This window comes from Eumetopias jubatus, unplaced genomic scaffold, assembly GCF_037043125.1.
Source record: "Eumetopias jubatus isolate StellerSeaLion01/CBP00866 unplaced genomic scaffold, mEumJub1_p1.0 scaffold_10, whole genome shotgun sequence".
NCBI classification, from domain to species: Eukaryota; Metazoa; Chordata; class Mammalia; order Carnivora; family Otariidae; genus Eumetopias; species Eumetopias jubatus.
The window spans coordinates 87588299-87601186 of record NW_028274816.1 but is presented as its reverse complement, the minus strand read 5'-3'; the positions used below and the strand labels follow the sequence as shown (position 1 = coordinate 87601186).

The 12888-nt window shown below is 61.0% G+C and overlaps 2 protein-coding genes across 3 annotated transcripts; one reads left to right on the top strand and one right to left on the bottom strand.

Moving 5' to 3' along the window:
- Nucleotides 1-519: 519 nt before the first annotated feature.
- On the bottom strand, nt 520-6236 carry BTBD17 (BTB domain containing 17). Of its 2 annotated transcripts, none has more exons than XM_088027258.1 (3): nt 6146-6236; nt 3157-3433; nt 520-1594 (listed from the first exon to the last, which is right to left on the bottom strand). In XM_088027258.1, exons 1-3 carry the CDS (start codon nt 6234-6236, stop codon nt 520-522), a joined length of 1443 nt encoding a protein of 480 aa, XP_087883384.1. The 2 variants fall into 2 exon arrangements, with proteins under 2 accessions (XP_087883384.1, XP_027968603.1); XM_028112802.1 differs by lacking the exon at nt 6146-6236 and adding an exon at nt 4898-4982.
- Nucleotides 6237-9752: 3516 nt separating this feature from the next.
- GPR142 (G protein-coupled receptor 142) lies at nt 9753-12578 on the top strand. Its single transcript, XM_028112803.2, has 3 exons — nt 9753-9846; nt 10901-11059; nt 11707-12578. The coding sequence occupies exons 1-3, from the start codon at nt 9822-9824 to the stop codon at nt 12576-12578; spliced, it is 1056 nt and encodes a 351-aa protein (XP_027968604.1). The 5' UTR covers nt 9753-9821.
- The last annotated feature ends 310 nt before the right edge of the window (nt 12579-12888 follow it).

Here is a 12888-nt window from a genome sequence, read left to right as displayed (position 1 = left end):
TCTGGAAGTCAGGGCTCAGAAATTTCCCAGCTAAGTAAGCCTCTTGGCTTCAAGGTGGGAAAACTCCAGCAACGGGTCCTGGAGTCCCCCCAGTTTTCCCAGGCTGGCCCATTAGGTTGCTCTTACCCACCCTGTTCCATGTGGGGGTGGGGGAATCCTCGGGAAAAGCTAAGGAAAGATAAGGGACCGCCACACCTGTGGGACCCTCCTGGGGCTGTTTCTACCTGGGAGCTGGGTGGTTCAAGCATCCCCTCGGCTCTCTGAGCATCAGTTTATTCAACCAAGAGCGCGGCCTGCAAGGCAGCGGCGAAATCAGCTCCGGAAACCAGGCACCTGCTCTACCACCCCTCACCTGGCCTCCACCCCAGCTCCGAGGCCACCGGCACCTGGCCACCCAGGGGGCCAGTGTAGGCACCTCCAATCGCCACACACCCCCCCCTCAGACCCCGGGGGGGCCACCCACCCATGGCAGGCGTCTGTTTCCCACTCCTGAGGCGTCCCCGCCCCGGCCCCGCTTGGCTACTTGGGGGTCCGGATGAGGGTGTGGTAGACCGGCTTGACGATGAGGTGGAGGTGCAGGGCGTTCTCCACCAGGTACTCGGAGTTGCGCCGCTGCAGGTCGGCGTGCGCCAGGAAGTCGCCCGCCTCCTCGCTGCTCTGGTGGAAGCTGTAGGCGTGGCGGACCAGCAGGCGGCCGTGCTGGCGCGCCCCCACCAGCACGGTCTTCTGGAAGCTCACGCCCGCGGCGTCGCCGCCGCTGGTGGCCGGCGTGACCACCAGGCGCGGCCGGCCGTCCTCTGGGCGCGCGGCGGGCAGCGCGGTGCCCGCGGTGTCCGCGTAGACGGGCCGCAGGCTGACAGGCAGCCAGCGCGGCGAGAAGAGCACGTTCCACGTGACCCGGCGGCCCGCGTCGTGGCCGCTCGGGCCCAGCTGCGTCTGGAAGCTGGTGCTGCGGTCGTCCCGGGCCGGGTTGTTGATGACCCATGGGGCGCCCCAGGCGGGCGCGAGGTAGTTGCGGGGCAGGAAGGCGCTGCCGTTGACGTCGAAGAACTTGGCGAAGTGCAGCGGCGAGGCGGCGTGGAACTGGTAGGCCTGCAGCAGCAGGTCGGCCACCGCCTCGCCGTGGCGCGCGAGGGCCGCCGAGCGCGCCTGAAGCTGGAAGAGCTGCGCGGGCGGGATCATGGGGTAGCGGATGGCTCGCAGCGCGCGCTCGGCCACGGCGGGGGGTGGCCGGGTGCGGCCCAGCCACGCCTCGAGCGCGTGGAACAGCTCCAGCTCGTCCTGCAGCACCAGGTCCGAGCGCGGCAGGAGCTGCGCCAGCAGCTCGGGGCTCACAGCGCCCCACTCTGCGCTCGCTGCCACGGCCGACAGGTTCCAGGCCAGGAACTGTAAGCAGCTCTGGCGCAGGGCTTCGTCCCCGGTGCTCACCGCGTAGTGGTACCAGCCCACCGCCGGGCCCGCGCCGCCCGCCAGGTGCGTGCGCATGTAGTCGGCCACGCCGCGCTGCAGGGAGGCCACGCCGTACTTGGTGGCCAGCCTGTGCAGGGGGATGGCCTGGGCCAGCAGCACGGTCAGCTCCCCGCAGTAGAGGTACCTGCGGGAGGGGCGCGCAGAGATGGGGCAGGGGCAGGGCGGGGCCAGCTCTGCCCCCACTCCCCCACACGCACACACCCCAAGGGGCACCCGGCCTTGGGTGGGAGAGCATTGTGGTCAGGGGTGCAAGCGGCGCAGTGGGCCCCGAGGCTTCCTGTCTTAGTCTCAAGGTCCGTTTCTTGTGGGGACGGGGAAACAGCATGTAGTTACTGAGCATCTACTAGGCACGGAGGTTTAGGCTATAAGACAAACGAGGCTCCTGCCATTGTGGGCTTTATAACCCTGGGCTCAGATCCATACCGTACTTGCAAGTGTGGGCAAGTCATTTAACTTCACTGAACCTTATGCCAATCATCGGGGAAACGGGGTATCAGGGTCACTGTGACAGCTGGGGGAGAGAGAACTGGACTTGCTAGGAAGCAGGCCATCGAAACAGGTTAATTCCCTCCACCCTCCTCCCCTTCTTGCCAGCTCATCTTTCTCACTGGATCTTTTCTATTGTGGGTCTTGCTCACTCACTCCCTGTCCCCATCTGCTCCCATCCCTCGGCTCACCCTTCCTGCCAGGCCCCTACAGGCACACGCTCCATGGGAGTGTGGCAGGAGCTGCCCATAGCTGCACCAACACCCAGGTCTCCCCTTTCCCCGGCATTTTAGCCCCACTATTTGCTTCTGGGAATAAAGATGGGTCTCGGCCTCCCTTATAGTGGGCATGGCCATGTGACTAAATTCTAGCCAATCAGATGTCAGCAGAGGTCCCGGGTGGGGTTGTGGGAAGGCTGCTTTGATAGATCTGACGCCTGGGGAGAAGACCCTGTGCCCTTCTGTGTTAACGCTCTTCCTACTGCCTGGTATTCTGCAGCCATCTTGTCTACGCCGTTGAAACAGGGGCGCCTGGGTGGCTCAGTCAGTTAAGCGTCTGCTTTCAGCTCAGGTCACGATCCCAGGGTCCGGGGATGGAGCCCATGTCCGGCTCCCAGGGAGCCTGCTTCTCTCTCTGCCCCTCCCTCTGGCTCTGCTCTCTCTCTCAAATAAATATATAAAAATCTTTAATAAACAAACTGTGAAAACCGGGTTCCTCTCTCCGACGATAGTGTGAATGGTGCTCCAGCCGGTGGGCTGGGAGCAGGGGACAGGAGAGAGAGCTGCCTTACCCCCCCCCCCCGCCCCCGCGCCGCCCCCGGCCCGGCGGCTCAGAAACCTGGCCAGACACTAAAGCCACAGGGAGGCTTTAAAATAAAAAAAATAATAATAAAATAAAAAATCACTGCTGGGCCCAACCCCAGACCCGAAGCGGACGATCCAGAGCGGGGTTCGGGAATCTGCAAGTTTTGCAAAGCCCTCAAGACCAGGCCTGGAAACAGAGCTTGCAGGCAAGGGCAGGGAGTCCCGCGACAGGGCAGTGGGAGAAGGGATGAATATAAGGCGGTGGCACGGTCATCCTGATGACCTGCGGGAGGGGATGGACACAATGTCCTCTGAGGCGCCAGCGCTTCTGGGAGCCGGTGAGCCGAGGAGCCAGGGCCTGGGAAAGGGAGGGAGGCGCCCCCTAATCCTTGCCCACCTGATGAACTTGTCGAAGACGGCAGCACAGTCCCGGGGCTCCTGAAGCGCCACCTCGCTCTGGTTCCTCAGCAGCTCCCGGAACAGCTCACTGTGCAGGCCGAGCAGCAGGCGGTGCGTGTGGAAGACGCGGACCTCGTCGGTACCCACCGCCTGCACCCGCAGAACCACGTCGCTGGCGTTGCCCTGCCTTAGCAGCTCCTGCAAGCGCTGGAGCAGCGTCTGGGAGTGGTTGATGGGGGTGCCCGTGGCCTCGCTGCCCACATCGGCTCTCTGAGCTGCGGCAGGAGGGAACGCGGCACGACTGAGAAGGCCCCCCCGGGCCCAGGGAAGGTGCCAGCCAGGGGTGCAGAGGGACCAGCTGGAGACGCGTGCGCTTGGGTGGGGGCAGAGGCCGCGTGCATTCCTGTGTGTGCCCGTGGAGCACGCAGATGCATGCTTGTGTGTGTGTGTGCGCGCGCGCGTGCATGCACAAGCACTTCCCGGGTGGGGAAGCTTGTCAGCCTGACCCTGAGCAGGCCCCCCGAGAGGATGCTCTTGCAAGGGGCCTAGATTCCTGGCGAGGAGAGATCATGAACCAGTGTGGGACAGAATGCCCCAGAACCGGTGTCCGTGACGCCAGAGAGCCAGGCAAGGGTTGAGGCACCCCACCCCTCTCACCTCCTGAGACAAGCACCAACCAGCTCCTTTGATGGGCGTTAAGTGCACAAATAAGCACTCTAGTTTGCGACTGTGATGAATAAGGGAAGTGAGAGTCAGGGTAGCGCTACTGGAGGGACAGAAATCAGGGATGGCTTCCTGAGGAAGTGACGAGAAGGAGCCAGCCAGAGGACGGGCGCCAGCCCTGCACAGGCCCTTAAAAAGGATGGGCTGGCAGCGATGGGAGCAGCGAGAGGGTCAGGGAGGGCCAGAGCCCTGACTGGGAGGGGTGAGGCCCAGCGTGAGAGGAGGGCTGCGGGCAGGAGATGCTGTCTCCTGGCCCAGCTGCCCTCCTGGCTCCTGACCTCTGAGACTTAAGTCCACTGGCAGCAGGTGGCTGGTGGGGGACCAGGGAAAACACAGAGGGCGAGCTGGTGTTGGAAGGGGACTCTCAGGGCACCTGTGTGTCGAGCCTGCCAGGCTGGCCATCCTGGGCCCTTCTCTTGTGTTTCCAGGGAATGCTGTGAGGGTCAGATGGGGACACGCACTCTGTTACAGAAAACTCAGGGACCGAAAAGGCTGCCAACAGCTTCCCCAAACAGAGAACAGTGTGAGGAGCCTCGGAGGGAGACAAGGTGGGTGTCTGACAGCAAACCATGAGCACCTGCCCCGACACACGCACACGCACACGCACACGCGCACACGAACGCACAGGCCCATGTGGACTCCCAGAGAGAAGGCTCGCATGAGAGCAGAGCATCTGTGTATATAAGAGACAGGGAGACTGAGGGAGAAGGGGAGGGTGAGAGGTGGGTGGGCAGTTAATTTCCCAGCCCTCCCCTCCCGAAGCTGTCACTTGACAGCATTCCACCCGGCTGCCAGGGTGCCTGGGCCCACCTGTCTGGGACAATGCACAATGGACGGTAGAAAGGTCTTCTTGTCTGTAAGAGCCCCGCCTGCCTCCCCTGCCCTTATTCCCCCAGGCAGGCGGCCCTCCTCCGTGGAGCTGGACACCGCCCCCTCCCGGCCTCGTGCGGCTAGGGCCGAAAGGTCCTGCCTCTCTTCCCTGCCCTCCACCCCCACCCCACCCACTGCCCGCTCACCTGCTCGAGAGGCCAGCCCCACCAAGGTCAGGATGGCCCAGAAGCTGGCCCAGGACCCAGGCTTGGCAGAGCCCAAGCGAAGCATCTTTGTGCCCCGCCCCTGAGCTCCCCGGAGGGACAGTGAAGCCCAGACCACTGTGCTCACATCCCTCCTCCTTATATACGATTCAGCACAAGGGGATGGCACCCCCCCCTTCCCGGCCAGCTTCCCTCCCCCCACCCAGCCTCTGCTGAGGATTGGTGGAAACTGGCCCCAGCTGTTGCCCAGGCAACCACTTAAGCCAGAGAGCGGCAGCCTGGGGCTATTGTGCTGCCTGCAGGCCCCCGAGGGGGACAGATCCGGCACCCTCCCCCACGTCTTCCACCACCCAGCAGAGCTAGTCGTTTCTCTCCTGGGAGATTTTAGGCTCTCCACAGGGCAGGCCAGGGGCTCCAGGACCTCTGGCAGCTGCTGGCCCGGAGGGTCCCCAGTCCCCATCCCCAGCCCCTGGCCCAGTGTCCGTCCTGGCACAGAGCGCTCTTGGCAGCATCTTGGCTAAAGTGCCATGGTGAGCGGGCTACAAAGGAAGGGTCTGGAAGAGGGGAGAGGAGGAGCGGCTCAGGCCCCCATCCCTCCCCTTCTTCCATTTTGGGGTGGGCTAGCTCTTCAGAGAGCCGGGCAAGGGTCTCGAATAGGGGCCCACTGGACAACTGGTATCATTTCCTCTTCCTTGTCGAACATGTTCCTGGCCTGCTCTGGGGAGGGTGATGGGCCTTTAGGGAGGTCCCCTGGGGACTGTGACCATCATCCCCCAGGATCAATGTGAACCAAGATGGCAGGGCTGGGCCCGGAGCAGTTACACACTGCGTCGTGCCCCTCTGCGTGGGAGGCCCTCTGCCCAGAGCAGGGCTGGCCCCCTTGCAAGAGGTTGGCCCTCAGCAGACAGCCCACCCCCTCCTTCCCAACCAGCACAAATCCGGGCTCGGGGACTGGAGATGCTGAGGTGGTCACCTGTCTGCCCTGTCACTTCCTTTAACTCACCTTCCTGAGTGCCTCAGGTAAGGCTTCTTTTACTAGCTTGCTTTTTTTTTTTAAGGATTTTATTTATTTATTTGACAGAGAGAGACACAGCGAGAGAGGGAACACAAGCAGGGGGAGTGGGAGAGGGAGAAGCAGGCCTCCTGCGGAGCAGGGAGCTTGATGCGGGGCTCGATCCCAGGACCCTGGGATCATGACCTGAGCCAAAGGCAGACGCCTAAAGACTGAGCCACCCAGGTGCCCCCTTTTACCAGCTTCTAACTTCCAAATGTAGTGTTTCCCTTCCCAGAGTTCCAAGGAATCACACAGCAGACCCAGCATCCCGCCCCAACGGTAGGAGAAATTGAGGCAGAGAGCTAGGTCACAGTCTCAGTTGGGTCAGTGCAGAGGAGGGCTTTTCTAAATCCAAAGGAATAGAGAGAGGAGGGTGGGGTCTAGAGCCCAAGGGGAGTGGGTAGGTCCATGTGTTCTGTTGAGGCCTCACCTTTTTGCGGAGCAAGTGGGGCCTGGCCCAGGTCTTCCTGGGACAGACTCTGCTTTAAGCTCGATGAACGACGGACTGAGAGATCCAGCTCCGTTTCCCCCGAGGCTGGGTCCTTGACTGGGGATGGAGCCTGCCCTCCCTTGCTCTCTGGGTCCCAGGCACGAGCTCCATGCATTGATTTCTGCTGCTCCGGGCTGGCACAGACACACCAACAGCTCCACCCCCTCTCCAGAGCTGCAGAGAGAGCAAGAATTGGGTCTGGCACCTGCCTCGTCCGGGTTGGCAGAGATGGAGCAATCCAGCGCAGCGGAAACCCCTCCCGGGTGCCCTGACCTTCACGCCTGGCTCCCCTCATCCAGATCCACCATCCCTTGGCTGCCTGCCTGCCCTTCCCATGGACTGTACCACCTCCCCGGCCCAGACCAGCAAGACAGAGCCTCAGTGTGATGGGGTCCCACGCCTCCGAGAGCACCCGGTTCCATGTGCAATGCTTTTCAGGAGGACCGTTATCTGATGATGAAGAGACGTTGGTAAGAGAACCCACTTACTCAGAAACCCGGCTTTCCATAAGCTCTTTTCTTAACTCCAGCCTCCTTGGGGCTGCATCTGCTTTTCTAGAAGGTAGAGTCCATCTGTGTTGGAATCTCCCGTGCTCTACGCAGAAGCCAGGACACCAGTATTTTCTAAGCACGCTGGGTGATTGTCATGTACGCACAAGCTAAGATTTACCCTCCGGAGTAAGATGGATGCCATTCCGAGTGTGCAGGGATCGAGAGGCCCCAGATGACCAAGAAGACTCGGAAGGGTCACCTCTGGCCCCCCATCTCTGAGAGGCCCCACCTCCTACAATTGCTAACTTCGTTGTCCCTGAACCTCCTCTAACGATTTAGAAGCTGACTTTCCAGAAATAGGCATTCTCTTTTCTCAGTTTCTTAGTCTGAGAGTTGTTGGGAGTGCGTGCCTGCATGCGTGTGTGTGTGTGTGTGTGCGCGCGCGTGTGCATGCACATACGTGCATGAGTGTCGTGTGCCAGAGTCTTGGAGCAGGAGAGAGAAAGGAGAGCATTTGCCCTGCACAGCCATTGAGATAGAGGATCTGACACACTCCATTTTATTTTGCCCTGTGGATCTGGAAGCTCCATCATTCCTTGAGAGCAAGTCTGATGAGCTCACAAGCTAGAACAATTCCCAGAGAGGAGTGCTACTTCCTGCCTGAGACAAAGAGTGTTTATCGCCTAAGTGACTTGTCTGAGCTCTCACGGCAGCCAGGATTCAAATGCCACTTTTTTGCTTGACTTTCTTCCCATGACCCTACACTGGGTCCCTACATGGGAAGCTATTTCAGACAGATATGATCTCCGTTGGGCAAGGAATCTCTAGTGCTGTAAAAGCCACTGAAAATTCTTGCAAGCTTGGGGCAGGATGGTTTTCTTATCTGCAGAATGGGGGATGAGACGCTGGATGGGGGTAATACCCACCCCAGAGCGGTGGGTCCCCAGACCCAGCCCTACCTAGAGTGTGGACTCCCTTGGATCTATAACATCTCCCTTCCTGAGCTAGGGTGCCTTCAGACACTTAGATCGGGGAATAGGGGATCCTGAGTTTAGGTTCCAGACCAGTGTACTCGGGGGGGGGGCACACTAATAATAAACAAGAAGGAATCTTTCCCTGAAGGAAGTCACAGGCTACTGGAAGCTTCCGGGAAGCCAGGCTGCGCCGTCATAGAGGCAGATCCACTCTCCTGCCCCAGCCCCCGCTACCGTGATACCCACCCCGCACTGCAATGCCCCTCCCTGTCTGAGTGTTCTGTCTGACCCACATCCCCTTCCCCCCTAAAGCCTGAGCTCACAGTGGCCTTTTCCTGCCTGTGCACCTGTTCTTCGGGGGAAGGTTGTGTGAGGGGGTGACAAGTGAACGGCTCTGGGGTTCAAATTCCCATGCCACAGGGTGGTGGCTCTGTGGCCCTAGCCTGGTTGCTGAACTTCTCTGAGCTTCCGTCCCCTCTTGTGTGAAATGGAGGTGACCAGAGTTAGCTTGTGGGGCTGCCTTGAGGGTGACAAGTGTAGGAACAAGAGTAAGAGCTCAGGAAATGTTGCCGGAGCCCGTCACACCTGCTTGGTCTTTTCAACTTGACTGTAAGCAGCTCCTCGTCCCCATAGCCTCATGGTGCAGGGAGGTGGTGGCCTGGGGAATTATCTGTGCTTCTTGCATTCTCTGGGGCTGGGGTCCTGGAATACGGCCTGGGGATCCGAGTGGGTCGTGCCTTTTCTGGTCCTGCTGTACCACCCAGAGGACCTGGCCAAAGCCCGTGGACTCTCTGGAGGCCTGCATGGTCAGAATACGGCCACCAGGGGGCAGCAAGTCTTCTGTGATAGCCCAGGTGGGTGTGAAGGTGGGAGTGGGGCTGAGGGTCCAGGTAGCCCCAGCCCCGGATGTGGGATCTATCTTAGGGAGCCCAGGAGCCAGCTCTGCTACGTGCCCAGAGATGGGCATGGGAAGTGATTCCAGGCTGGACCTCGGCTCTCCTCCGGAGTCAGACGACATGTTGGTCCCTGGTGCCCACTGTGGGCCGCACTGGTCACGTCCCCAAGGGGGTGGGGGGAGCCAGGGGGCACAGAGTCCAGTCTCTCCAGAGTGCCCACTGCACCTGCTGCTGTTTATCTGCCAGTGACTAATACTCCTGGGGGGATGGTCCATTTCACCAAGGCTAGGGAAACAACAGTTCGTGGGGCCACGGGGTCTTGGATTCCCAGAGCTGCTGGCGGCCTGATCAGGCTTGTGCCAGGGGTCACTGCCACCACTGCGCACAGCTGCCTGCCTTCCACACCCACAGCCCCCCGGGGCGCCTCCTCCTCGTCCCACTGCCTGCCGCCGCCACCCCCCCCTTCAAACCTGGCCCATGCGGTCTCCCTCTAGATGTGAACCCTTCCCATGGCGGCCTCATCCCTGCCCCGCACTGGTTCCCCCCTACGCCCCTTATGCCCTCCTGTCTGAGGCCACAGATGGGATCCTTCTGCCTTGTCCGGAAGTCCTCACTCTCAGGATGTAGATGCCCTGGCTGAGCCCAGGCCAGTCCCCAGAGTGCCCTGGAGCACAACGCAGCCTCTCCAGAGCCCCAGTCCAGGCCCCTCCTCCAGGCCTCCCTCTCAGCCTGACCCCTGCCTGTGCAGGCTCGGGGGATCCTGGTTTGCTCCAGGCAGCATCCACTGTGGAGACTCATTCCCCTGAGCCTCGGCCCCACCCTTTCCTTCCTCCTCCTCCCTCCTCCCACCACCCCACCTCTCTGCACTGACCGGCTCAGTCTCAGTGCTGCGGGAAGAAGTGTAGGGCAAACCGCCCCTTGGAGAGCTGGCGATGCTGGGGGGGAGCTGCGGGGACTCCCAGAAAAGCCACGAGTTGACCTAGGACTCAGGACCCAGGAGCATGACGCTTGAGGGGCGGGAGGCAGGTAAAGTATCCAGACGAGGTGGGAGGGGAGAGGACAGTGGCAGGCAGGTGAGGGACAGGCGAGGGATCTAGAAGCTTGAAGCTGATCACCAGTGAGAGGTGGGCGGGGAAACTAGGCTTAGCTGGGGTGGGGGAGGGGGGCGACGTGGGGGGGGAGGGCAGGGATGACTGGGGGGTGGGGCTTCAGCAGGAAATCAAAAACTGGACCGTGAAACCTAAAGATCTAAAGTGTGGGCTGAGGGGCACCTGGGTGGCTCAGTCGCTAAGTGTCTGCCTTCAGCTCAGGTCATGGTCCCAGGGTCCGCTCCCTGAGCCTGCTTCTCCCTCTCCCGTCCCCCCTCCCCGCTTGTGTTCCCTCTCTCGCTGTGTCTCTCTCTGTCAAATAAATAAATAAAATCTTTAAAAAAAAAAAATGAAGTGTGGGCTGAGAGGAGCAAGGACCAGAGTATGTGGTCACCTTACTTCTCTGGACTCAGTTTCTCCATCTGAAAACCAGGGCCATCCCAGCTCCAGTACGGCTAACCTTAGAAAGAGGGCTGCTCTTTAGGGAAGAAGAGCAGGAAACCTAGTAGTGTCACCCCTTAGAGATGGGGCGGCTGTTGAGTAGAGCCGAGGGGCTGCTGTGAAGCACCGGGGGGTGAGAATCATCCAGGCTGCTCGCTAAAAACACGGCTGCCCAAGCCCCACTCCGGACCCCGGCTCAGACTGCTTGCAGCGAGGCCCAGGAATCTGCATGCTCAAATGGGCGCGCCCCCCCCCCCCGCCCCCGACTATGCCATCCAGCCTGTTTCAGGGCCCTGCCTTCCAGGCAGAAGATGCACCTCGAGCAATGCAATGGAGAAATAGTGTCCATGGCAGCAAGAAATGCCTCAGAGGACTTCTTCCCTTTAATGGGGGAGTCAGGGGTGGGGTGGGGTGGACCTGGCAATAGGGATTGCCATTTGCTGGGCCCGACCAGGGGATGTGCAGAGAATAGGAAGGAATAATGATCTCGGGGGCAGGGGCAGGCTGGAGAGAGACCTAAAGCCCTAACCCGACCCTTCCGTCCTCCCCAGCTGGCCCGCCACGAGCGACCCTGCTGCCCACAGCCAATGGCAGTGGGCCAAGCCAGGAGTTGGAAGGCCATTGGCCAGAAATCCCAGAGCGGTCCCCGTGTGTGGCTGGTGTCATCCCTGTCATCTACTACAGCATCCTGCTGGGCCTGGGGCTGCCTGGTGAGTGGGAAGCTGGGGCCTGGGAGTTGGGGGTGGGCGGAAATGAGGGTCCTCCTTCGATGGATGCCCATCCTCTGTGCTGACCCCCGAGACCCAGAATCTTAGACTCCAGGACACTCTTTGACTTTATAGGGTGATCTGGGTCATTGGGGAGCAAAGCACTGTGGCAAGTAAAAGGGAGGGGCCAGGATTTGGGGTGCTCATGGCTAAAGCCAAGGTTTCACCAAAAGGGACAGCCCCCTCCACCCCCCTGGCAGTGGGCACTGTGCTAGGCTAAGTTCATGTAGGACTGCCTTCAGCTCGGTTGAAATCTTCCCCTACGGTCCACTGCTTCCGAGAGCTGCAGAGCTAGGGGACAGGTCGGGGAGTGGAGGCAGGAAAGGACAGATGGTCTCAGCCTCAGGGAATTACCCACCCCTGCCCGTGTGTAGGGCCTTGCCCCCGGGTGAATTCAATGGCCTGTGGTGGATGGATGGACAGGGCAGGGCTGACCTGGTCAGTCTCCCTGATAAAGTGAGCTTTCAGAAGGGTCTGGAAAGAGGAAAAGAGAAGCCAGGGAGAGGAGAGGGACGAAGATAACACCTTGGAAACGGAGTCTAAGCAGCCCTTCTAATGCCTCTGCCCTCTGTGACCTCTGTCGCCCTCAGTCAACCTCCTGACCACAGTGGCCTTGACCCGGCTGGCCACCAGGACCAGGAAGCCCTCCTACTATTACCTTCTGGCTCTCACGGCCTCGGATATCGTCACCCAGGTGGTCATCGTGTTCGTGGGTTTCCTCCTCCAGGGGGCCGTGCTGGCCCGGCAGGTGCCCCAGGCTGTGGTGCGCTCGGCTAACATCCTGGAGTTTGCCGCCAACCATGCCTCAGTCTGGATTGCTGTCCTGCTCACGGTGGACCGCTACAGCGCCCTGTGCCACCCGCTGCGTCACCGGGCCGCCTCGTCCCCAGGCCGGACCCGCCGGGCCATCGCCACCGTCCTCGGTGCCGCCCTGCTGACGGGCATCCCCTTCTACTGGTGGCTGGACGTGTGGAGGGACGCGGACCCCCCCAGCATGCTGGACGAAGTCCTCAAGTGGGCTCACTGCCTCACGGTCTATTTTATCCCCTGTGGCGTCTTCCTGGTCACCAACTCGGCCATCGTCTGCCGGCTGCGGAGGAAGAGCCAGAGTGGTCTGCGGCCCCGGCTGGGCAAGAGTATAGCCATCCTCCTGGGGGTCACCACCCTCTTCGCCCTCCTTTGGGCGCCCCGGATCTTTGTCATGCTCTACCACCTGTACGTGGCCCCTGTCCACCGCGACTGGAGGGTCCACCTGGCCTTGGACGTGGCCAACATGGCCGCCATGCTCAACACGGCAGTCAACTTTGGCCTCTACTGCTTTGTCAGCAAGACTTTCCGGGCCACCATCCGAGAGGTCGTCCACGATGCCCACCTGCCCTGCACGCTGGGGTCACGGCCAGAGGGCCCGGTGGTGGACCCTGCACTAAAGCCTCCAGGACTTCCCAAAGGGGCAGAACGGTAGAGGCAGGGCCCAGCCAGGGTGCTTGGGGGCGGCTCGGGGCCAAATTTACAGCTGCCTTTGTGGTATGCCCACAAAACTTTATCAACACCCTACTTCACCATCTGAGGGTGGGGCGGGGAAGGCTCCTTCCTGTGGGGGCGGCTCCCCAGGTGCGGGGTCGTCCAATTTATCCAACTCTCACATTAGCAGTTCCCACCTCCTGGCCCAAGGAGAGGGCCCTGCCAGGCACAGGCTAATAAAGTCAGCTGCTCCGGGCATTCCTCTGTGGGGGACATTTCACCTGGCACATTATGAAGGCTGGCTTAACGTG

Coding starts and splice junctions, on each gene's coding strand:
- BTBD17 (XM_088027258.1), bottom strand. CDS start 6,236: ATGCTGGGTCTGCTGTGTGATTCCTTGGAACTCTGGGAAGGGAAACAC. Junction 3,434..6,145: donor TAAAAGGGGGCACCTGGGTG/GCTCAGTCTTTA, acceptor CTCCTGCCGCAG/CTCAGAGAGCCGATGTGGGC. Junction 1,595..3,156: donor GTCTTCGACAAGTTCATCAG/GTGGGCAAGGAT, acceptor CCCCTCCCGCAG/GTACCTCTACTGCGGGGAGC.
- GPR142 (XM_028112803.2), top strand. CDS start 9,822: ATGACGCTTGAGGGGCGGGAGGCAG. Junction 9,847..10,900: donor GCTTGAGGGGCGGGAGGCAG/GTAAAGTATCCA, acceptor CGTCCTCCCCAG/CTGGCCCGCCACGAGCGACC. Junction 11,060..11,706: donor GCTGGGCCTGGGGCTGCCTG/GTGAGTGGGAAG, acceptor TGTCGCCCTCAG/TCAACCTCCTGACCACAGTG.